The 24,369-nt window shown below is 42.3% G+C and overlaps 2 protein-coding genes across 2 annotated transcripts in view; one reads left to right on the top strand and one right to left on the bottom strand.

The window, feature by feature from the left end:
- LOC143152581 (uncharacterized) overlaps nucleotides 1-1,375 on the top strand; it is a 7,837-nt gene extending 6,462 nt beyond the window's left edge. The window contains exons 28-30 of the mRNA XM_076322880.1: nucleotides 411-632; nucleotides 741-947; nucleotides 1,078-1,375. Coding sequence (XP_076178995.1) covers nucleotides 411-632; nucleotides 741-947; nucleotides 1,078-1,232 — 584 coding nt within the window. The 3' untranslated portion in view covers nucleotides 1,233-1,375. The remainder of the gene's footprint in view (nucleotides 1-410; nucleotides 633-740; nucleotides 948-1,077) is intronic.
- On the bottom strand, nucleotides 1,310-24,369 carry Ltl (leucine-rich repeat-containing larval translucida). The gene is made up of 8 exons (XM_076323610.1): nucleotides 23,297-24,369; nucleotides 19,170-19,338; nucleotides 15,314-15,447; nucleotides 12,986-13,247; nucleotides 10,407-10,685; nucleotides 9,387-9,632; nucleotides 7,810-8,011; nucleotides 1,310-4,245 (listed from the first exon to the last, which is right to left on the bottom strand). The coding sequence occupies exons 1-8, from the start codon at nucleotides 23,701-23,703 to the stop codon at nucleotides 4,028-4,030; spliced, it is 1,917 nt and encodes a 638-aa protein (XP_076179725.1). The 5' UTR covers nucleotides 23,704-24,369; the 3' UTR covers nucleotides 1,310-4,027.

Raw genomic sequence — 24,369 nt, 5'->3', positions numbered from 1 at the left:
TGAACATCAATCAAAAACACCTGTTCATCTGTAACTAATTTCAATTAATTCATGGAATTTTCCAATCGAAAACAAATTTCTTGAATAATTGCGGAGCGTCAAACGTTATACATACATATTTACACCGAATTGACGTCTTCTGATTAAACATACATAGAAACAGAATCTTAATTAACAAACGACGTAAAATTTATTTAGATTAAATATATTCGATTATTAACAGTACTTTTGTATATACAATATATTCCTATTACTGTTTCTTGGTTTATTATATACGTGTTGTTAATAAATTCTGAAAACAAAATTTAAAGTAAAATATATTTTGTTATAGAAACTTTTTTATATTTAGTTTAAATCGTGATATATTTTAAAATTATTAACTAGATCGATTGTTTTTACTTTATATGTAGAGATTACAGAAAAGAAAACATCAAGGGCTAAAAAAGTATCAGAATTGCAACACGAATTAGAGAGCTTGGAATCTGATATAGATGCAAAAAAACTACAACGAAAAATATTGGACAAAAAGATCTTAAATGCGATTCAACGACAAGAAATATTACAGGTGGAAGTTGAAGAGGAAAAGTTAAAAAGGGATAGCTTGTCTATTGAAATGATCGATTTACAACAAGGTATTCAATTACAAATGTATAAATTCATTTATAGTGGGTTAGAAATATAAATAACTGTTTAAAAAATACCAGATTTTCATTAGAAATGTATAAAAATATCCTTTTCAGAGTCCATAAAAAGAAAAGAGAATAAGTTATCAACTTGGAACGCTATTAAGCGTGCTTGTTTCATTTATAAGCAGTATCTGGATTTTCGCATTCATTTAATAGATGATACAGAATTTGAACGTATAAAAGTTTCATTTTTGATAACTGAAGCCAATGCCAAGGACAAATATTTTGCACACTTAGTTCAATCTAACAATCAGTGGAGAGGTATGCAATATTTACTCTAAATATCTGTTAATATTTTGATAATTATCTGTTAATTATCTGTTAATATTTACTTGTGATTAACTATGTGTGTTTACAAAACGAATTTAAAAGAGAATTCTATATCTTTCAGTGGAACTAATTCAACCAGAGCTTAAAACAGAAGATTTGAATGATTTCAAAGGAATTGTTGATTTTTTAAAAAATTCAGAAATTTCAGATATTACTGCATTTTTGTATAAATTGAGGCATATTTTTGTTAAATATTACTTTGATAAAAAGGATTGATAGATAATACCAAATATTTATTGCACCTTTATTTCTAAGACCTAATAGTAGTAAGGGAAATATATAATTTCACAGAGTTAAGATTATTTGTTATAAGATTAAAGCCTTTATTAATAAAAACTAAAATATCTAAAACGCCTTATTACATATATAGAATTTGTAACTCTAAACATCGCAGACTTAACATTGGTATAATCTTATTAAAATATAATATTTATCATTAGTATAGTAATCTTCTGGTATTGTTACATATATTGTGTCGCATGTCTTGATGTACTACCTGCTTACAGTTTATGTTAGAAACAGTAAACTGCTAATCACAGTGTGGATAAATTACTTAGGTACTAAAATTACAAACAGGTCTCCGTTTAATTTCTATTTATATATGGCACCTACAGAGATATATTCATAATTATATCTGTTCAATGGATATGCGAGAATAAACTTTGTTTAGAGTAAAACAATCGTCAAACCTGTTTGGAACTGTCAATTTTGCTAAACTTTAAATATTTATTTACCAAACAAGCACTATAAATATCATCTAATACTCGGTAATTTGTTCTTTATTTCTCGCAATGCTTATAATTTACCTATTTAAAATACTTAATCGATAAATTATTTTGATTTCGAGTCCTAGCTAATGAAGCTAGCAGTCGGCGTTAATAACTGTTTATTCGCACATATTAAAAAGTTATATATAATTATAACTTCGTACGATTCCTACACAAAAGAGAAAGGTTGAGTAAAGATTTGTACGAACGAATAACTTTTACAGAATAAAGAAATAAAGTGGAACTATGATGTTACGAACAAAGCTTTAATAGCGAAAGAAACTTTGAAAATTTAAATTTCTATTGATTTTTATTTGAAAATACAATCGAGCATCGAATGGTAATAATAATAATAATATACGATATTTCACTGGATTCCTCTATCAAGAAGGCTTGGAAACTAAATCTTTTTTATGTGTAATTCAAGTTACATTAATTTACACATTAATGTAGTTACGTACGAAATATTCGCGCGCTTACTCGTACATGGAAAGGGCCAATTGATTATGTATGCGTAGAAGCACGTTGATAACAATTCATCCCTATTGGCACAAGTTAACGAGAGGGTCAATTGATCGCCCACTGCCAATCAGCCCATATCGCGTACACAACGTAAGTTAACAGATTTCACTTACACTATTGACCCGCCCGATCGTTCATTTACTCGATCATTCAAGAATTCAATCGAAGATCGAAGCATCAACGATGAGAATCGATGGATTACTATGATGTAAAACGCGCTAGCCGTATTCACGTTGTCGGTGTCGATCGGCTTTGATACGATTATAACCTAGCGAATGACTCATTATCGAATTGAAAATTTCTTTTCCTAAGCAAAAACGAAAAGAAAAAAAAAACAAGTAAACAACTCGAGATATCATTGTGCATTTACCAATAAAGATTTTTATCTAATATATCTTACACATTATTATCGCATGCTAGATCTCAGTCGGTATCATCCGATACTATTAACGAATAATCTAATGCGTTCGGAGCACGAAGACCATGATACACGATACGTCGCGCAAGCGTTATGGATAATACTTTGAAGCATGGATGATTAACGATGATCGATTAACGATGATTTTTACCAAAATTTCTTGTCATTTTGTTCGCGCAATTCAGCGCTATGAATTTACGATCGCTTTGACGAATGTTAATAATAATAATAATAATGATAATAATAATAATATTAATAATTAATAATAATAATAATAATAATAATAATAATTAAAAGAAAAGTAATAGGCGGAAATGAATGGTATACGCGAATTCGAATTCGGAGATGCTTATCTACCGTAAAGACGGCACATGTGGCGTTCAAGAAGTAGCGGGATTAATGACTATTTACAGCGTGGTAATGTCACCTATTACAAAGACAGAGACTTTTCGCTAGCACGTTTCTAGACTTACACAATGGGACCACGATTCCACGTTGATTTGACATTGTTTGTTCATTCTTTCTCTCTCTTTCTCACGTCTCTCCCCTGCCATCTTTCTTTTTTTCTTTCTCTCTCTTTCGGCACAAAATCCTTTCGAGTCTCTTGGACACCGAGTGTTTTGTCTTGTTGCGCACGCGCCTCGCGCCGGAAATCGTGTTCCCCGCGATACAAAGGAACACCACACTCTCACGATATGCGATCGAAGCTCGTTAAAATAAATATCTTTCTCTCTCTCTCTCTCTCTCTCTCTCTCTCTCTCTCTCTCTCTTTCGTCACTTAATATCTACTAGCGGGCAGCGTGCACGTGTACCGGATCGGTGGCTGACTTCAGATCGCGAACAGATCGTCGACGGTTCGCGATCGATCGATTTATTACTCGACGGCGTGAACAAGTTCTCGTCGTTCTGTTCAACGAAGTTCGACCAGCGTCCGTTGTCGCATCCTACTGTACAACGTTCACGGGATACCCTCGCGTGTAATTCACGCGGCCGGATCGACGAACGAACCGAAAACACGCCCGTGTGTGTGTGTGTGTACGTGTGTATCGAACACGCGAACCACGGGTTCGCGCACCGAGATCCTCTCACACGGCATTGCCCCGTTCCACGCACTTCCGGTCGGTCCACCTGGACGACCGACGACGAGTTTCACCGTTTCTCTCGCAAAGCGTCGCGAACGTGGCGGCCTCACGGGAATCGGAATTAAACTCTTCTCCTCCCACGGTACCACTTCTCTCACCCCCTCTTCGAACATTCTTTGCCCGGTCGATCGCTCGCGATCTCGCCGCGTTCCAGGGACATCTTTACTCGAGGGTCGCGGCGAAGGAGACGTTTCCGCCGGAAGCGGCCACCGCGGCGGCCAACAGGAGCGTCGGTGGCAACGGCGATAGAGACGACGTCTGCTCGATCAACGTCGAGGCGGTGGTTGGACAGTCGTTCACGACACCGTAGACCTTCGCGTGATTCACCTCGAGAGCCACGGTCAGGTCCGCGAGTCCGGGATCGCACAGCACCGGATTATCTGTAAACAAAACGAAAAAAGAAGAAAAAAAGAAGTACACATCGGAAGATCGCGAAAACGGGGGCGGGGGCGGACGGGAGGAGAAAAAGGCGGAGTCTTTCGGTTCTCTTTCCTTTTTTCTTTTTCTTCGTCTATTTCTTGTCTTTTCATTTCTTTCTTTTTCCTTTCCTTCTTTTTTTTGACTATTTTCACCCGGGGTCTCGTCTGACGCGCGCGACGTTGATAACGATAGGACCGAACGATAGAAGAGGTTACCCCGCGCGAAGGCACACACTCGATCGTGTCGTGACATCACAGATATAGCCAGAGCGGGTACGACAGCGGAGATTATTGAACGGTGCCGCCGCCACCGCCGCCACCGCCGCTGCCACCGCCGCCAGGCGTTTGTTTTCGACGACGATTGTTTGTACCAGCGCCACTGAGGCCGCGTAAACACACAATCGTCGCGAGTTTCGCAGATTGCAATAACAACGACGACGATGACGGGGACGGACAAACTCACACGGAATCGCTCCAAGGGTTTGTGGTTAGGGTTCGTACGACCAACTTCGTACGAAGTTCGGCAGAGCGCCGTTCCGCGGAATAATGAAACTCGGACCCCGGAGATAACGCGTGATTGGACACGATAACCGGCCGCGCCAACGAAAAACCCGTATAACGTTTAACAATAACAACAGACGAGGCGATCATCGTCCACGGGGATATACAATAAATAATACGAGATGGCGCCACGACGGGGGTTATCGCGTTGAAATGTAACTCTTATAACAAAATAATGTACGGCTCCGGAGCGAACGTTATTATCAGCCAGTAATTTATTTTCCGCCGCCACCGGCTACTCTCATGACCCGTCTCGTACTCCGTCTCGTTCTTTCCACCATCTCGGCCGTCCTCGCGACACTTAACGACGTGTTTATTAATTACGCGCTGGCGCCCATTCAGCGCCGCGTCTGTGTCGGACGGGCGTCGTTATCCTTGCGAGGGTGGACGGCGAAATCACGTTGGCTCGTACTATCGCGCGAATCGATTTGTTCGTTGTTAGAACGAAAGACGATTACGTGCATCTGCGCATTACGCTCGCCGCGAGCGTTCCTTCTTTCGTCTCGGGTCTCGAACTTCGCGTTACCTTGCACGCCAGGACCCCCGGTTTCACGGCTTCTCGATTATTCCTGCTTCCGTCGATCGTGTTCTTTGTACGACGTATCGAACGTATCTAACCTCGCGCGTGAAACGTTCAAACGATTTTATTCGGTATCGGCGATTTATGAATGAAAATCGAACCCTTTCCGGTACACGAGTTTTCTTTCGTGTCCAATCCTATGGTTAAAGACACGAGTTTCTTTTTCTAATAAAAATATAAATATGTATACGTATAGAATATTACGATTTTTCCTTTCGTGTCTAATTCTATGGTAAAAGATACGAGTTTCTTTTTGTAATAATAGTATATGTATACGTATAAAATGTAACATTTTATGTTTAAGATGTAGTTGAAATTTAAAAAATTATAGAATTGTGTAATTTAATATAATAGAGAAAAGTCTTCGTTTCGCTCGGTTTTTCTTCTTGCATCGAATTCATCGCGCGATTGTTCACAGTGACTGAAAACTTCTTCAACTTCGATGTTTCGAAGCACACAATGTTTAACATATTTAAAAATTTGTCAAATCGTATCTTTCCTCGGAATAATATGTATCGTTCGATTGGTGATCGTAAAGTGGTCGAACGTTTCAATTTTCGTCCAATTTAATTGTTGTAATTCGATTCTAATTTAACACCGTGTCCCACGGTACACGAAGCTACGCGACGATCCGGAAATTACGTGACCCGTCGACGTTAAAAGCTCGCGCCGCTATAAAGCGCTCTCGAGCGCGAAATTTATAAAAGGACCACGCTAAACCAATTTATCGAAATAAATACGGTTTAAATCACCTGGCGTGGTTTCGGTTGTTGTCCGTATCATCGCGATCCCGATCGAACCGGTTAATCGAAATCCAACTGCAATGTCACATATGTGCCACGTTATTAACACGTGTTGCGTTCATGGCGCACGGCATATTACTATTTTATAATCGTCGATATTTTTAATCTCTTTCGACAAATAAACGCGCACGTGTACCTACACAATTAAAGAATTTACGCATCGACTAAACGAATCCTCTATTCCGTGTCTTATCTTGGAAAAAATTCAGGGTTGGTGAATAATAATAATAAAAGAAAAAAAAAAAAAAAAGAAAGTGAAGCTCGAACGAGCATTTGTATCTTTTGCGCGCGAAAATATCGAAGAATATGGTAATGAATGTTCGAACGAAGATACGTGCTCGTAACAGCGGTGAAAAGCTACGGTTGTTTCCGTTAACGAAGGGAGACGATTTCTCGCGAGACAATAAATAGAAATATAAACGATAACGTCGTCGTCTATGACGTGTGCTCGTTTTACAAAAAATCGATTTCGAAGACTCTCCAGTTAATTTCTATTCCATATCTTCAATTGGTTTTTTCGAGAGGAGCACACAATCTGTACAATGCAAAAACGATACATTGTATCATATCAAAAGATTGGTAAAATGATCAGAAATATAACCATTGATGAGAAGTCCGAACCAATGTTCCAAACGTTACGGTACAGTTACCATTCGTTGCAAAGTTGAAATTTTTTATTCGAAATAAGAAAACAATCTTTGAACTTGAGACTATTCATTTTTACCCAATATGTAAAGTGTTGTTACTTGAAATATTACAACAAGTAACCACTAAAAAATTACTATTAAATATTCTCGATCGAATTTCCCAACCGTGTGACACAGTCGATCGACAGAGACAGTCGATTGAATTTTCATTCGTATCGAACAAATCTAATAGGTTGTTCGATAAGTTTTCTACTGTTCAATACGATACTCTTCTCTAAGTTTCATCAAACGACGAAACTTATCGAACAATCTAGTATTCTCTACCAAAAAAAGACAGTTAAACACGAAGTTTCGGCTACTCGAGAAATGATGGCGAGACAATGATTTTGTCTGGTCGAAATTCTCCAAACATTCGTACACATATTGGCGATCACCGCGAAAACGGTAGACCGTGTTTAATAGCTCTCTCACGATTTATAGGAAAACCGCTTCGCGCGATCGTTGGAACGCGCGGAACAAAGAAAACCAGTTTCACGGTTTGCTTGACGAAATCATCGTCACCGAGAAACTTCCAATTCGCTCGAATATCGCGGCGGGTATTTCCTCGTGGGAAGTAAAAGTACAGCAAAATGTACGCGTAGCTCCATTCGTCCGTACACGAATCACCGTACACGCGCGCGATATATCAAACGTACACCTGTGTTCACTCGTTCGCTTTATCCGTTGCGCAATCGATCGAGGACGCTTCTGGTCCTTATCGATAGACGTTGGCCAGTTTCGTCGCAGATGGCGCGTGAGTTTTTCAAACCGACGCGCCGAAACTCTTATCGGGGGCAAACAACGAAAACGCAACGTTAATCGCGTATTGTTACGCGAGCGCGTACAGTTGTGTTCAAGTTTCGTTCGAAAGTGGTCGATGACGCATTTCGCTTACCTTGAAGGTATATACGAAGCACGTCCTGGACTCCGTGAACAGTACAGCGCGTGTTCATAACCAGTTCCGGCATGAGGGTGCGTATCCGATTCGCGCTGACGTCCGCCCAGCAGAGAACCGGAAAACCACGGAAGTCCCTCTCGGACAACGTCACCAGGCGGTTGTGCGAGGCGTTCAGTTCCTCCAGAGATGGTAACCACGTCTGAGTCGTAAAATTGTCGCGTTATGCACGGTGTCGGTGTTCGAGGTGATATCTTCGTCGGGGAACGATCTCGGCGTGGAACGAAATCGGTTCGACGCTTTTCGCTCGTTGATCGTTGAATTTTTTATACTTCGGAGATGATTGATTTTTCTACGCGTCGCGTATCGTTGAATTTCGTTTGTTTCGAAACAGGGTGGAATGTAATTTTTCTACTGTCAAGGTACATCGTGGAATTTTGTACACTTTGATACGACAGGATGGAAAGTCATTTTTCAACGTTGGTTTGTTATTGAATTTTGTACAGTTTGAAATAGAATGGGAAGTAATTTTGTATTTTGTATCGTTTGAAATAGGATGGAAAGTAATTTTGAATTTTGTATAGTTTGAAATAGGATGGAAAGTAATTTTGTATTTTGTATAGTTTGAAATAGGATGGAAAGTAATTTTTCTACGTGTACGTATTGTTGAATTTTGTATATTTTCTAGTAGAATGGAAAATAATTTTCCTATATTCGCGTATTGTCTACCTTCTCGTAAGGAAATTGAAACCGAACTTACGATTCAATATACTTCGAAATGTATACATATCTACATTTTTTTCTATGGGATAACGATTCAATTTTGGTAATGGTAATCGATCGACATCCAGTTGTTTCTATGTTGTGCGAAATTTCTTGGCTAAAAGTGAGTGTACCTAATACAAGATAGCGGTAAATATGACTACTTTTCTCTGAATAAATTTTTGTATTTTTTCTTTTGCATGTACGAGGCGAGAAGACAACAAAGAAGTCTTATGTTCAGCAAAAACCTCGATCGCATCGTCCAAGTGTCGTCTCTGTGGTTCGAAAGAAATGCATCCAGCGATGCAATTTTTCCACGTGGTAAAAAAAGACAAAGGTCAAGTGTCTCGTCCTCGAACCCAAAGTTAGAAAATTTGAAATAATTCGATGTTCTGGTATATCAAACGTCAAATTCTTATCCGGAAAAATGATAAATCACGAGCGAAATGATTATAGATCGTTCTGTGCGAAATTCGAAACTTTTTCGAGCAATATTTCGTATAATAAAAGTATCTCGAAGGATTTATCGCCATTTTCAAAATTGTTGATTTTATAGCCGCACGGAAAATATTGTTAACTTCATCTCGATAAATCGTAACTATTGAAATAGAAATCGAACGAGCACGAACTTATCGAAGAGAAGTTACCATTATTTTTCACGCAGCCGCACCAATTTCAAACTGGTGAATAAATCCTTTGAATTGTTGTTCGAATACCGTGAAATCGACACATCGGTAAAATCCGTAAACTCTGCTTCGAAAATGATTGAACCTCGCATGGAATCGATCTTCGATCGAAACGAATTACGCACGTACCTCCGACGTGTCCTCGAGAGTGGTGAGCTCGTTGTGAGAGAGATCGAGGACTTTAAGGCCGTCCAGGCCTCGTAAATCGCGGGGCCCGATCGTCGGTCCCAACGCGTTGTGACTGAGATTCAGCCTCTGGAGTTCCTTCATTCCCAAAAACAACGACCCGTCCAGGCTCCGTAACTCGTTATGCTGGAACCGCATGTCCTGGATATTTCCACCGGCAGTTTCCTCGCCTTCCTCCTCCACTAAATTCTAAAAACGTAACGGAAACGAACGACAAGCTTGAAATTCGTCCTTGCGCAGCGATCCGTTTCTGCACGTGATTCGTATCGAACGTTTGCCGCTGTGCAACGATTTCGAAACCTTTTTCAAAGAGGGTTGCGATCAGGGGGGTCCTTTGAAAGAGGGTTGCGACAGTCCTTGAACGATACCCATTTTAAAACGAGAGAGATTCGAATCGTTCTACCCTCGTCGGAGACACACCGTCCACGTGATTTTCGTTCAGCGGAATGCAACGATTCACTCGATGCACTCGTGCACAAAAATTGCATCGACGACTCGAGGAACGGTGCAAGCTCGAGAATCACGTTTTTAGAAATATTTCAGAGGACAACTTTTCTTTTCGTTGAAGTGGAAACATTACCACGAAACACGGATGTGAAATATTTCTCTCATACTCGGTTGTAGAGTTGTATTTCTCTCACACCGACGTGGAGTACTGTTCTTCGATTCAATCGTCAAGTGTAATGGAGATATATGGAACAACAAATATACGTACATTTTTTATATATATATAGACAAAAAATGTATATATATATTTTTTTTCTACGTATATTCTTTTTATATACAGAAAGAATGTACATATTTTTCTTGTTTCTGTTTCGTTCGTTTGTCCGTGCGTGAAATAAAGAATGATCGTCACGCGACGTACGGTGACGCGTTCTTTTCCGTGGTTTAAACGTACACCACGCGTTCCCTCATTTTTGCACACGTTATTCGCACATGATAGATATTTCGTGCACGTACCTCGGACGGTGTCCTTCCTCTGTGAAGCCGCGCGATTCTGTTGTTCGAGAGATCGAGCAATCGTAACTCGCGCAGACCGCGAAGCGACGCGAACGAGAACTCGCAAAGCTCGTTGTGCGTCAAGTTTAAGCTCTTCAGAGACCTAAGGGGGTAAAGGACACTGTTGCCCCCGTTTCCATCGCCGTTACCACCGACCGCGCCGCCCAACGATTTTAGAGAATTGTGTCCGAGCTCGAGGTCTTCCAGCAGCTCCGCTTCTAGGAAATCCTCTTCGGTCAACTGGGGGAAAATATTTCCGTTGCAATTGTCGTTGCCCAAAACGCGACGATTCTCGTTCGTGGAAGATATTTAACGATTGCATAAAAAATCGATAGATGAAAAAGCAAGACAACTGTGTAAAATAAAATTCTTCCACGTGATTCGACACTGACTTTCCAAGGTAAGGAAGTTTTCAAACGTTTGGGAGACACGGTTATTGAAATGGTCGATACTTGGTTGAAAAACGTCCGTTTTTAATGGAACTTTACTTATTTCAAAGGGAAACGATCGTACTTCCCGATGCTATAAACGATAAATTGCTAACTTTATTTTCCGTAGGTTATGCACCGTGTTAAACGTCAAGAAATTATTGTAATTTGACAGCCTCTTGTTCAATAGGAAATTTCGTCCCTTGGGTGCCGACCAAAGTAAAATCGTTCGAAGAGGTAAAAATGTTGAAGATTCAAGCTTTAATTTTCTTCCCGTTACGATAATTTCTCGCGAATATTGACCAAGTTACGAAACTTTGAATTTTAACATATTTCCAGCTGTCCACGAATTGTCCTATCTCCACCCTGTATACCAAATAGTATTCGTAAGAACGTATTTCAAATACTTTCAGTTCGTCGTGATATACTCCATATCTCGCGAGCAACCAACGATATAAAAATGAACGTTTTTAAAAAAAATTGTCCAGTATAAATAATTTTTCCACCTCCTCTGTACCAAAACACACTCGTACTTTCGATACCTTTGGTTCTTCTTGAAAATATTCTTGAAAAATTATTCGATTCGAAGAAAGACATTACACGCTATAAATAATTTTTCCATTCCCCTTCGTACCAATCGTAAGAACATTTTTCCAATACTATTTTACAGTTTCTCGTAAAATATTCCACCATATGGAGATAAAATAGACAATCTGTACGAATAAACAATCCGCAAAAACCATTGATATAAATTATCCCCGATACCCTAGTTCGAGAAGGACGAGAAGAATAATTTCCGTTAATTCGAAAGTGAAATTTTTTACTAACGCGATTTCCGATTTTCTCGAAAGTGACGCCTCGATGGGGAAAATATTTCGTTTCGATCAATTTCCTCGCAAAGAGATGCCCCCTTTCCGGATGTATCGGTGTATCGCGTCCCGGCCTGCATTTCCGGAGCGTTAAACGCGAAACCTTTGAAAGCGGTGGTCGTTTGAGAAAAGTCAGTCGAGTGGATTACGAACGAAGACCGACGTATACCCGTCCGTTTCAATAAAAATTTCATCCGCAGGACGGAAGCGCACGACATAATAATTACGTTAGGATGCAGTAATTGGCTTAATGCACGGAACACTGAACGAACGCCTCCACGCGTTATCATGCCCCGTGATCGTGCGCTTGCACTTTACGCGTGTATCTGCATGTTTTACAAGGCACCGTTGCGTTCGTATCAACGTCAGATTGAAGATAATCTTCGGGCGAATTAAAATCCTTTTCTTTTGCGCATCGACGTATGTTACACGATACGTGAAAAGTATTAACACCGGCGGTGTGCGTGCTCGTCGTATTGTTTACTCGGTTTTATTCAATTAACCGACTCGTCGATGCACGACAAGACAAAAATCTCAATTAGCTCCTACGCGAATACTAACGAGGAAAACCATCGATTGTATTTTAAAATCGGTTAAACGGTGGAATTATTTTTCGTTGCGCAACACACCTTCGTAATTGATAAATTGCACAACGATATCTCGTGTTACGATATGTATACATGTATGTATATATATATCGTATTAATTGTAAGTCGAATCGTACACTCGTTTACCATTTCGTTCGATATCGAACGAAATTGTTAATTTTCTATAATGGTATTTCAATAGGCGAACAAGTTTAATATTGTTAACACGTTCGAATGCCACGGTGGTGTCGGTGTTTACAAGAAACGAATCTTGATGCTTGTAAATTTTTAAACAACCTAATCATCGTTAAGAATCCTACGCAGTAGCGAGTGCTAAGCTATCGAACATTTCTACTTCTTGCGTTGCAATTTGAACAAATATCAAGGCTATCCTTAAACGTGGAAAATTAACTGCAATTTTAACAAATATCGAGTACGTCCTTAAACATGGAAAATTAACTGCAAATTTTAACGAATATCAAGGCCACCTTTAATCATGGAAAATCAACGCGATGTTCGAGGCGTTAACAACGATAGTGATCGATGATTCGTCGACGAGAGGATTATTAATATTCTTCTGCTTTACGTCTACATTCTCGCGTAGTTATCGCGTAAATGAAAAACGATGAAAACAAAGCACGCGTATCGCGAATTACCTCTTGCAGATCGTTGTACGAGAGCTCGAGAAACTTCAATCTCCGTGCTTTCTGCAGCGTACCGTCCAGGCTGCGAATCTTGTTGTGCTGAAGGAACAGTGTCTCCAAACGATGCAGGTAGCGAAACTCAGCCGGCAAATGAGTCAGTTTATTGTCCACGGCGTAGAGCATCTTCAAGTTGTGACCGGAGGACGGTAGCTCGCCGTCCAAGGATGTCAGCTCGTTGGCGTTAATTAGCAACCACTCCAGCTGATTCAAATCTCTGAAACAAAGTTAAGCCACGTGGATTGCGTGCCCTTCGTTCCCCCGTGGGATTTAAAACGAAACCGTTGCACCGAATTTCGTGATCGACGTCCACGAAGAACGAAACGGAATCAAGGTTAGTGGCGATCGGATCATTTTCAAGGAAATTATCCGAGATTTATGAAAAGAGTGACCAAATGTGGATGAGGATCGAGGAGGGGAAAAGATGAGTTCGAGAAAGATTTGTGAGTCGAGGTTGAACAGGAGGATGGTGAAGTGTACGATGAACGAAAAGGAAAAAGGTAAGTAGGATGAAAGTGCAATACGAGGGAATAAAAGGGACGAAAGTGTAATACTGGGGAATAAAAGTGATAAAATACGAGGAAGAGTTAACCTTTCGCTACGAGGAAGGACTACAGTTACTTATTGTGCGCGAAGAATGACTATGGTCACTCGTTGTGTACGTGGAATGACTACACTCGCTGTGTACAAAGAGTGACTATCGGGAGGACGCGAGGAGAGAGAGAATGAGACGAAGAGGAGAGCCACGAAATACGAGGAAAAGTGAACCCTTTTGTTACCAACAGCGACCGTAATCGTTTACCCTCGAACGTTACCTAAATACGAAGAACGATTGTGGTCGTTCAATTTGAACATTATCTCGACGGAGTTACTATCAATGTTGCAACCATGTTTGTCAGTGGCTGTAGGTTTCTTTAATTTCAACAAGGTAAACAAAAGAGAACAAACGACGGAGAAGTTTGAGGAGAATTGTAAAATTCGAATTGAGAAATTAATTAAAAGAAAAAAGGAGACAATAGAGAGAGAAGGAGAGAGAGTTTTGAAGTTACAAGAACATGTGTGATTTCAAGATGCATGGGAAATGGAAAGAATATTGAACGACAAGGTACAGAAGAATAATAGATAACACCTGAAGCTGGAGAAGAAGAGAAAAGAGACAATGGGTAAATAGGAGTAGGTCAGGAAACTGTACAGCGCAAGTATGCGAGACAGGGCGGTGTAGGGATAAGGTGGAATAGTACGTAATAGGTTAAGGTAAAAGAAGGAAATAGAATGAAGAGAAAATAACCAAATAGAAGTAGGTCGAGAAACTGTACGCTATAGGAATGTGAGAACAGTTGATCCAGGAATAACAGAGAAGAAGGATAAGTCGAGATAGAAGTACCAAGAGAACAGAGTAAGTAACCAAATAGGAGCAGAACAGGAAACTATAAGAGGCGAGAACGTAGGACAAGGGATCTAAGAGTAAGATAGAACGGTAGGTAATAGGTTGAAGTAGGAATAAAAAGGGACTAGAATCAAGAGATAATAACCAAGTAGGAACAGCACAAGAAACTGTAGTACTTGAAAATTTAGAACGAGCGTTGCAAGGACAAGTAGAATAGTCGGGTAAAGTGGAACAATAACAACTGATAGTTTAACGTAGATGTGAGAAGAAAATTGTACCAGGAGAGAACCAAATAGAAGTACTAGGTCGTTCGATGAGACTTATTGAACGGTATAGTACCAGGTTGCTCGATAAGTTTCGTCGTTCGATTTTTACTTATTGAACAAGCTATCAGGTCGAGAAACTGTGAGGTACAGGAATGTGGGAACAGTCGGTCGAAGAATGTGAACAGAGTAAGTAAAAAGTAACCAAATACCAACGGGACGAAAAACTGTAGGAACGTGACACAAGGGATTGTAGGGATAAGGCTCGAAACAACGATAGAATTCGAAGTATGCGTGTAAGTGGTCGACGTAAAAACAACATCGATACGAACGAAGAAAAAGCTGGCACATTTTTCGACACCAATTCACATTCGGATACAACGAGCGGTTTTTCGATACGCATAATCTTGATCCGCGTCGGACACGTGACCGTGAGCTTAATTGTTCTATGTCACGCGCATAATCTGCGTACACGTTCGTTTTGGTCGTTCGACGAACGTCTCGTTCGCATCAACGACGCATTGAGCCAATTAAATATAGAGCCAACGATGGAGTGGTAAACAGGATGTCCGATACGTTCCGGGAGCATCGCGGATGAACGAAAACTTTTCAGTAATCAAGAAAGCGTCGTACCGTAAAGTTCGATTCAGGCTTTGCAAGTGATTGCGGCCAACGTGAAGATGCTTCACCAACGGCGGTAACGAGCCCGGAACCATTTCCGAAATCGCATTTCCGGCCATAGAGAGATGCTGCAGCGTTGGATTGTACTGAAAATCAAACATGAAAGTGCAATTTTTTTCTTTCTTTCTTTCTTTCTTTTTCGAAAGAAAAAATCACGCTGCAATGTGTTCAAGCGAGAAGGGGGGATATATATACATATACACTCGTCGAACGTCGAAATTCATCGAATTCGTAGACGTCGTTCGTCGGATCGAATTGTGCGCGTGAAACGACGACGAAGGACGGGGCAAGCGAAGAGATCGTATTGCACGTTAAAATCGAGTGAGAAGGGATTATCGAGGCAACATTGTTACGCAGTGAGAATGTTCAAAGTGCGTGCCGGAGGAGATTCGCGCTCCGAGAAATTCGAAAAACGTTCGCGTGCTCGCTGGTAACCGATCGATCGATCCGTATCGACGCTCCGTGTTCTCACGCGCGATAATAATAATTTCGCGATACAAACGTTACTGTTACGTCAGAATTATCTACGCGAGTTTCTTTTTTTTTCCTCTCTCAATGTTATTTTTCACGTTTTCTCCCAGGTCGGTGGGCTCAAACGCGCAACATCGAGACGATTTCGTTTCGAGAGATAACGTTTCGTAACGGATGAACGTTCGCGGGTTCCCGAAGTTGCAACTGAACGTTCGAAAAACGATACGTCTCACGTCAGTGGTGCCGCAAATATAAGAACTCGAATCGGTACGCAAAACTCGGAACAATGGGAATGACTGATACTTTTGTTATTGTTATTTTTTCGTTTCTACTAGCTCGACGAAATGCGTGATAAACAGCACGCGGCACTCGTGAATAAAAACTCTCATAAGTGGCACGAATCGTCTGGAGAACGATTGGCGGACAGTTCCCTGCACGTGGCCGGTCACGTGCGCGTTCAAGCGCCAGGGAAACCCCACCGCCTTCCAGTGGCTGTCTTCCTCTCCTCGAGATGAATTGTTCGTTCATACGTCGGCTACAAATATGTATATATTACAAAGTCACGCGTAACGTGCAAAACGTGCTCGACTTGAAAATATTATTCGTCTTGTTAACACTTTTCGTACAAATTTCACAAAGTAAGAATAACAGGCGGATCACGTTTCACGATGATCCTTCTCGCTCGACTCGTCGAAAATTGTACACTCGGTATTTTGTAAAATGCAGACGCGACTACAAGATACACACGGGAAAATGGTAAAATAGTACGTTTGAATCTGAAGTTTGAAAAACTTTTTCGGTTCGAAACCGTTGGTTTTACAAAGTCTATGCAAACGATACATTGTAGGGACGATGGTACTGGAAATGGAATATTCTCGTCGTATTTTTCCAACGTTTCAAACGTGTACATTGGAAAATGGTATTCCGGTACCGTTCAGGGGGCCACGAATCACGATTCTCCGGCCGCTATAGAAACGTTTGCAAAAGATCACGACTTCCTCGGCGTTGAGTGCAAATATTTGAATAGAATTGGTCGTAGTGGCTTACTTCGCGGCGAGCATTGTTGAAAAATTGCAAATATCCGCGAGTCGAGAGGTCGATGAACATAAACGTTCGCGTGAATGTTTCGTTCGTTGCGTTCGGTTGTTGAAGCATTCGATTCCGAAATTCTGCCCACATTTTACGACAATTCGAATTACCGACATCGTTCGAAACAATTAGGGGACTACGTTTCTGTACGAGTAAACGGAATAGACGAAACGTGAAGAATGGTAAACAATCGAACGAACGTAATACGTGTATACGTTCTATCGGAATACATAAGAAAAAAAAATTTGTACGTAAAAATTGAGTTGGTAATACAAAAATAAGAAAATTACTCTCCGTTCGTCAACAACCGTGGTAAACAGTATATTTCGGTACGAGGTTGCACGCAACACTGATAACTATTGCTACCAAAGAATTCAATGATTTCAAACAGTAAATACGATAATTCTTACATTCGTAGCGTTTCATATTTTCGTTACAATCTTTCGGCGAAGAAGTTTCGGGCACATTCTCGTGTAAGGTTCATTTCACACGTACGTTGGTGGAATTATTTTCTGTGTCAACGATGTATATAATACGTTAATATCTCGATCGATAAATATTCCAGTTATTTACGTGTATACTGTTCACTCAACCGAGCGATAATGTAACGCGAATAGACGATCCTCTAATTATTTTGAACAGTGTACTTTTTCGAATCGAATACGATTTGCTTCCAGATTTTGATTCCATATATCAAAGTCGGTTTTCACTTCGTGAAACGAGTGCTGCTACGGCGAATGTAACAAGACGTTCCATGCATTCCAGAAGTTAGTTGGTTCAAATGAGATTAGATTCAATCAGTTCGATAAATTCATATCTTAAAAGGCGTCAAGACTGCAACGGTCAGGAAAGGTTACATCAACGTTCGTAATTGATCGTCGTTAATGGCGCACTCATATTCTTGTTAACGAAGTACTCCACACGAACGATCGCCGTTACGATTACCACGTTATTGTTATTGTTCTTTGTTCCATCAACGAGTCATTTTCTCCTGCGCATTCGTTCGATACGCAAACCGTTTTCTCGTACTTGTGCGAAACGATTTTACAAAATGGCGGTCGATCTTTCGCCGATCTCTTCGCTTGTAAAATGTTTGTAGAAAATTGTAGATTTTTCAACGAAAAAAAAAATATCACAATTATCGACCCTGGGATAACTTCCGGGATGATTCGAGACCCCCCCGTCGAACTTGAATCTTAATCAGGTTCGAATTACCCGGTATCTAAGAAATAAATGCGTAATGCAATTTATAAAAACAAGTGGCATTTTTCCGCTTACGATAAACAAAAGTGTACAAAATACAGAAATCGCACGCATGACCGGGCGATAAAAATAATCGACCATTTTATCTGACCAATAAAGGCAATGGAAGACACTCGTGTAAGATGTGCCGAAAGTAAAATTTGAAAACCTCTTACGAAGTCGTTACGTTACGAAATAGTTGCCACTATAATCGATTATCACCTGGGAATATCAATTTTTGCGATATTTCATTATTTCTTGCTTTCTCCAATTGTTAACGTAACGTACAATTGTACTCGAAGATGGTTCCAATTGAAAAAAGCGAAACGAGTTGTAAACAATCTCTGAAAAGCGTGACGATCAAATCCCGGAAGTTCTCCTAGAATTGAACCGTATTTACGAGCAGCGATTGTGCTTAAAGAGTGTAACTTTAAAAAGATTCTTTCCGTTATCGTTTCGAAAAGAATGTCTGAATATTTCCAGATTCACAATTTTCGAGGACACTATTCGCAACGATAACAAGTACGCGCACAAATATACACAAATCTACAGATACAACCTGAATTCATCCGAGTCTTAAATTTCAAGGATTTTCATCGTTGATACAATGATTCGTAAACCGTACAACGCGTTGAAAAATGAAAAAATTATTCCACGTAAAATTGACGACCAACAAATTTACTATCTCTCGTCGCGAACGAAATCAGCTTTTGTAATTTTGGATATTTAAGTTTTCGAATTTAACTGTAACTGTACCGATGGATTCGATAATGTAGAATATAATAAAAAATTTACGAAATAAAGAAACGATGGGCAAGCTGGGTCGAGTTTCGTCTCGATCTCGTCAAATAAATATTATTTGATATTGGATTAATATCGAAACCGATCCTCGAGCCTCGATGAAAGAGAAAATATCGGGTAAACGCAATCGCTGCTCGCGAGAAACTGGGGTTGTTAGTGGTTAAGGAAAGCGAAGCTTTATGAATCATTTTATACGCATGCATACCTTAAAGTCATCCGAGTCTATACGGCTTATCCGATTTCTGCTGAGATCTAGGGTCCTCAGCAACGAGAGGTGCGACAGAATGTGTCGCGGTATAGTTGGCACCTCGTTATCCGCGAGACTAAGATACTGTGTTCTTCCCAACCCCGCGAAAACATCGCCGTCTACGAACCTACAAAACATGAAGTCGCTCTTTATTTCTATTATCCAATCCACAGTGACGTGCACGAGTTCCCGAATTCTTCTACTCGAAGAACGAAACGAACGCGAACAATTGCGAACAACGATTCGCGACAAGGAATAAGGACGAAATTACAAGCGTGGAAACAATCTCGTCTTCAAAGGACACTTCACCCGCCGTAGAACCGAAAATATAATAATCCAGTATAATGATCCAAATAATCCAGAAACTTTGCACGCCACTGTACAAATAAACGTAGTCAAGTCTTACAGAGTACTTAACATCGCTTTAAATCTCGACAAGATACATATTTTTTTTACACACACTTCTTAGATTCGAGGGATGCGTAGAGTATCGCGATAATTTCGAAAAAGCGGACCAGAATTTTTTTAATCGAAATTCGAATATGTAAATCTTTCTACGTAGACTCCACGTGAACGTAATTCGTTTCGCGATCGTTCGTTTCGCGCGGTTCGTTCGAAACGTTTCATTTCAAACACGGTGTTTACACTCGTTGGAAAAATTTGTTTTCGGGAACGATTAGAATCTCGAGGCACCGGTGGCCGTCGATGTTGCGAGATAATTGTCGAATAAGGAGAAATTCGTGTCTTTTCGCCGTCGTAGAATTTCGAATGGCATCCCTCGATAATAACGCGTTATCTTCGCCCGTGAGCGATCACAAGCGGCGCAACGCGTGGCTCTTGTAAACACATGGCTAACAAGAGATACGCAATCAATTCTCCATTATCAGCAGCGAAACGAAGTTATCGCCCATTGTCCTAGTCATGGACCGAAGAAGGAAACCAAAATTTTTCCGTGACGTTACGATCGGGGACGGAAAGGATTGAATCGCCTCGAACTGTACTCGATCATTTACCAACAGTAAACTTTACGTAATAACAATAATGTACACTTGAAGAACATAACAAAATTTCATATACCAATTAAATACGTTCAAATCCCACGAGGGGTGGTCCGTGCTGGAAAAACGTAACGAAATCTTCCCGAGAGAACTTCGCGAGAATTTCGTTTCAATAACACACATTCGTTCATTTTTCGGTGCACTCGTTGCACGTTTACGGTGAGACACGATTGGTAACACGTCTAAACGAAGCGATTCGCGGTGAAAATGCACGTCGAGGTTTTTTCCCCTCGTTCCACTCTCGAAGGACGTTCGCGGGAGTGAAATCAACGACGAACGTAAATTAATTTTCCCGTTACGAACCGAACGTTGCGATCCCACCTACGCGTTGTTCCCGATGGTCGGAATCTTCATCAAGATACAACGGAACAATGGAATGTCTAAAACGGTGGCGACGGTCCACGGTCATTATCGTACGATTATTCACATAACGTTGGCTCACAGCATTTCGTTATTTAATTATTCCGAAACGATAAGCGCAGGGCTCGTCGATAACTCGCTCGAAGAGGTCAGGCACGATTAAGATTTCATTCTCGCGGCGTTCATCTCGCTCGCTCCCCTCGGTTCGCTCTTTTTCCGTCTTTCGTCGAGAAGACGCGTTCTCGGTGATCGTTCGCTCCTCAAGGACTTTCGTTTTCTCACATCTCTCGCGAAGTACGCGCCGCGTATCAGGATAATCAAGGAAGACCAGTACGCGTCCTTTGTGCCGCGAGCGGCGCGAGGACGATCGTTTTGTCTAGAAACGGGGAGAACTCGTGAACCGGGACGCGTCAAGTTTCGTCGATTCGTGATCGAATCGGTAACGACGAACGCGATTCCATTGACGGTAACGATCGACCGGTACGATTTCGCGTTCACCGAACGATAGGGAATCGGTACGGTCTCGATCGCGAACAAAGGCTCACCGCGTTGCTCGCGATACGGTTTCGTCGTCGAGCGGTAACGTGTATCGCACGATTCTCGAGCGACGAGATCGCGCGTTTTATTGAACGGGCATCAATGTAAAAAGCGACCGGCGGCTGGAAAAAAATTCGATTCCACCGGGACGTTATCGTCGTATTATTTAATACATTATCAACAGCCGGCATGAAAACATATAGAAATAAAAAGTACCATCGGGTACGATAAACCAGGACAAAGATTATAGTAATTGCTTTAGATAGCGCGCACGTACATCGCGCATTAGAACGGATACGTTGTGAATCGCGTTGGCGACGCTCAACGTGAAATGTTTCACGTAACCGAGTAAATACGCAGCGACGTCTATTTCGACGTTTCTGAAACGGTCTCTATTGTCGCGCGTCGCGCATGTGCGTCGTGTTTCGCGAATTCATTACGCTAATTGGAGCCGGTTCTTTGTTAAATATACAAACGAACGTCTTTCCTCATTGCTCGCAACATCAGACGATGACCTTTCGTAAAGATATTGTCACTCGTATCGATGCATAATGTAGTGCGTTTACACGCGCGCTCGCTCTATGAGTCTTGAATGGCAAAACGTTCCACGCTCGGTAATACCTGCCGTAATTGCTTCGTATTTTTCTATTTTTTTCTTTCTTTCTCTCTCTCTCTCTCTCTGTTTTTCTCTCTCTTTCTTTCTCTCTCTTGTTCTCGTTCTACGCGTCACGCTCGGTTTCACCGGCTTCCTCCTTCCTTTGTTCCGCGCTTTATTCGCAACGCGCGAACGTTACCCGCGATTCGCAAGTGATTGAGGAATTTTATGGTCAGACTCGAACGAAACGCGCGGGACCAGATCATTTTTACGTACGCGTTTCGAATTCGCGGTCGTCGATCGACGCTGTTGGTAATCGCGAGCTTTCGTTCCCGCGCGCGACCGTAGCTCTCGAATCGAGTCGATCGAGATGCTTCGAGACACGACGTCGAGGAGAGAAAAGAAAAGAAAAGAAAAAAAGTAAGAAAAAAAAAGAGAAACGAGGGGAACGGTTCTCCCTCGGGAAAGATTCACAACCACCGTAACGAATCACGAGAGCGAAGTAAACCCGGAGACTCGATTCAGAAGTGGTTTGAAGTTTAGCTTCTAGAAACACGATACGCGTTTCGATGGAATGTATACGCGTGGTTCGAGTAAGCGTGGCTGATACCGCTTATCCGCGCGTCACTATCGTCGTCACACGATTTTCTCCGTGAACGCTCTCGCGGAGCGCTCGTAGAATTTCCACCGTTTCGCATCTTCCACGAAACGATCGAGGAAGATTCCTTGAAACCGCGAGGTCGGTCGATCGCGAGCGAAAGTACGCGTTCTGTTACATTGACTGAGAGCCTCTTTGTCGCCAAGCGACCCGAACGAATCACGCGTTTTCTTTCGAGCGAAACGTTTGTCGAGAAAATCTGACTTGAAAAAAAAATTGTTCACCCGACCCGGTTACGATTTTAAATACCACCGCGCGCGAAAACCGGTGAGAAAATCGACGAGAACCGATCACGTCCCCGAGATCCTCCCCGCGAGTTCGAGTACCACGTTTCGTCGAGAAAAGGTGCGAATGATCGGGGTGGCTATGGCGACGTAATCGCGAGCTTATCCTTCGCGGACAAACGTTGATGCAGCACTCGTGGCTGGTCCATCTAAAAATCATCACGGTCGTGTAAATCGTCCGTTTGTCCTCCAGCCGAATTAACGAACGAATTCGCGCCTCACGGTTGCACGGTGACCGATTTTCGTCGCGCGAGAAACCTACGAATCGTTCTCGTACGATTTTCCCCCGTGTCGCGTCGTCGGTCCGTTCGTTCGAACGAACGTATAAGGAGAAATCCGAAGGGAAACATTTGTGAATTAGAAACGGAGCGCGCGAGAACGGTGGTCCGCTAACCGCGGTCGCAACGTGGTTCGTGGCGAGGCGAGTCGTTCGGGCGATTCCGTCTCCCGTGGGCGAACGTCACAACAACAACGCGGATCGTATATCTCTGTCGCGGGCCGAGAAAACAGAAGTTCTTTAATCGGTTAGGCGCGCGCGCGCGGCGGCCACTCTGTGCCACGACGCGCGAGCGTGCTGCACAACTTACACTCACCCTAGATGATCGTGGTTCAGCTCGAGCCTGGTGATCGACATACGTAGCTCCTTGAAATCGTGACGCGATATATCCCTGAGATTCGAATGGGATACGCGGAGGGTGATCTGCTGCTCGGCGGTGAACTTCCCCCGTAACGCCCCCGCCACTTGCTCGAAGGAATCCATGCGCTCGCACACGACCTCGATTCGTTCCCCGTGGCCGTGGTGGCCGGCGTTGTTACCGGTGTTCGCGGCTACGGCAGCCGCGGCGGCAGCGGCAGCGGCCGCGGCCGCCGCGGCCGGGTTGATAACGGGACTGGAGAACTCCTCCTGGCGGCAGGTGCACGGGCTTATCTCGCGTCGTACGGCGCAATGGAGGCTCGTGCTGGCCGCCAGCCCCAGAAGCGTGTAAAACAGGCCGGACATGGTCGCTCGTACGTCAAAACGCGACCGCGCCGAACACCATCCAAACGGCCAGTAGAAAGGTCCGCGCTCCAGGACGGGGGTTGATCTCGGCACGGGCCGTACCGAGCATGCGCACAACCCCTCGATCGCGAAACCACCGCGATTTTACGAACGCCGGGATCGGACGTCGCACCGTCCGGTTCTATACCCGTTGACGAAACAACGAATAAATTAACCGCGCGGTGTATCTCCCTGTCGCGGGTACACTGGACGCGCGCAACCCGACCACGGGACACGCGGGTCTCGCGTTTCGATCACTCGGCCCGCGACGAAAGTCCGTTTCTTTTTCTTCCGATTTCTTCTTCTTCTTATTTCTTCGTCTTTTTTCCTTCTCTTTCTTTCTTTCTTTTATTTTTTCTTTTGTTTTGTTTTGTTTTTTTTTTCCTCTTTTTTTTTTTTATTTATCTCAACGTACGTTAATCTTTATCTTTCTCCCTTGCTCTCGCGGTCTCTCACACACGCGCGCACTGGTGGTCGCGGGCGGTAAGCGTGTACGAACGCGAACGCGAGCGACGCGTAAAGGAATTTCGAGAGCCGTATCGCGAACTCCTCCGTGCTCCGTGCGGAACCCCCGTGCGCGACACCCGACGAACCGCGTTTGTTCGCGCGCTATTCGTCCAAAGGAAC

The sequence above is a fragment of the Ptiloglossa arizonensis genome, chromosome 11 (assembly GCF_051014685.1).
Source record: "Ptiloglossa arizonensis isolate GNS036 chromosome 11, iyPtiAriz1_principal, whole genome shotgun sequence".
In the NCBI taxonomy this organism is placed as follows: domain Eukaryota; kingdom Metazoa; phylum Arthropoda; class Insecta; order Hymenoptera; family Colletidae; genus Ptiloglossa; species Ptiloglossa arizonensis.
This window is presented reverse-complemented; position numbering and strand designations above follow the sequence as displayed.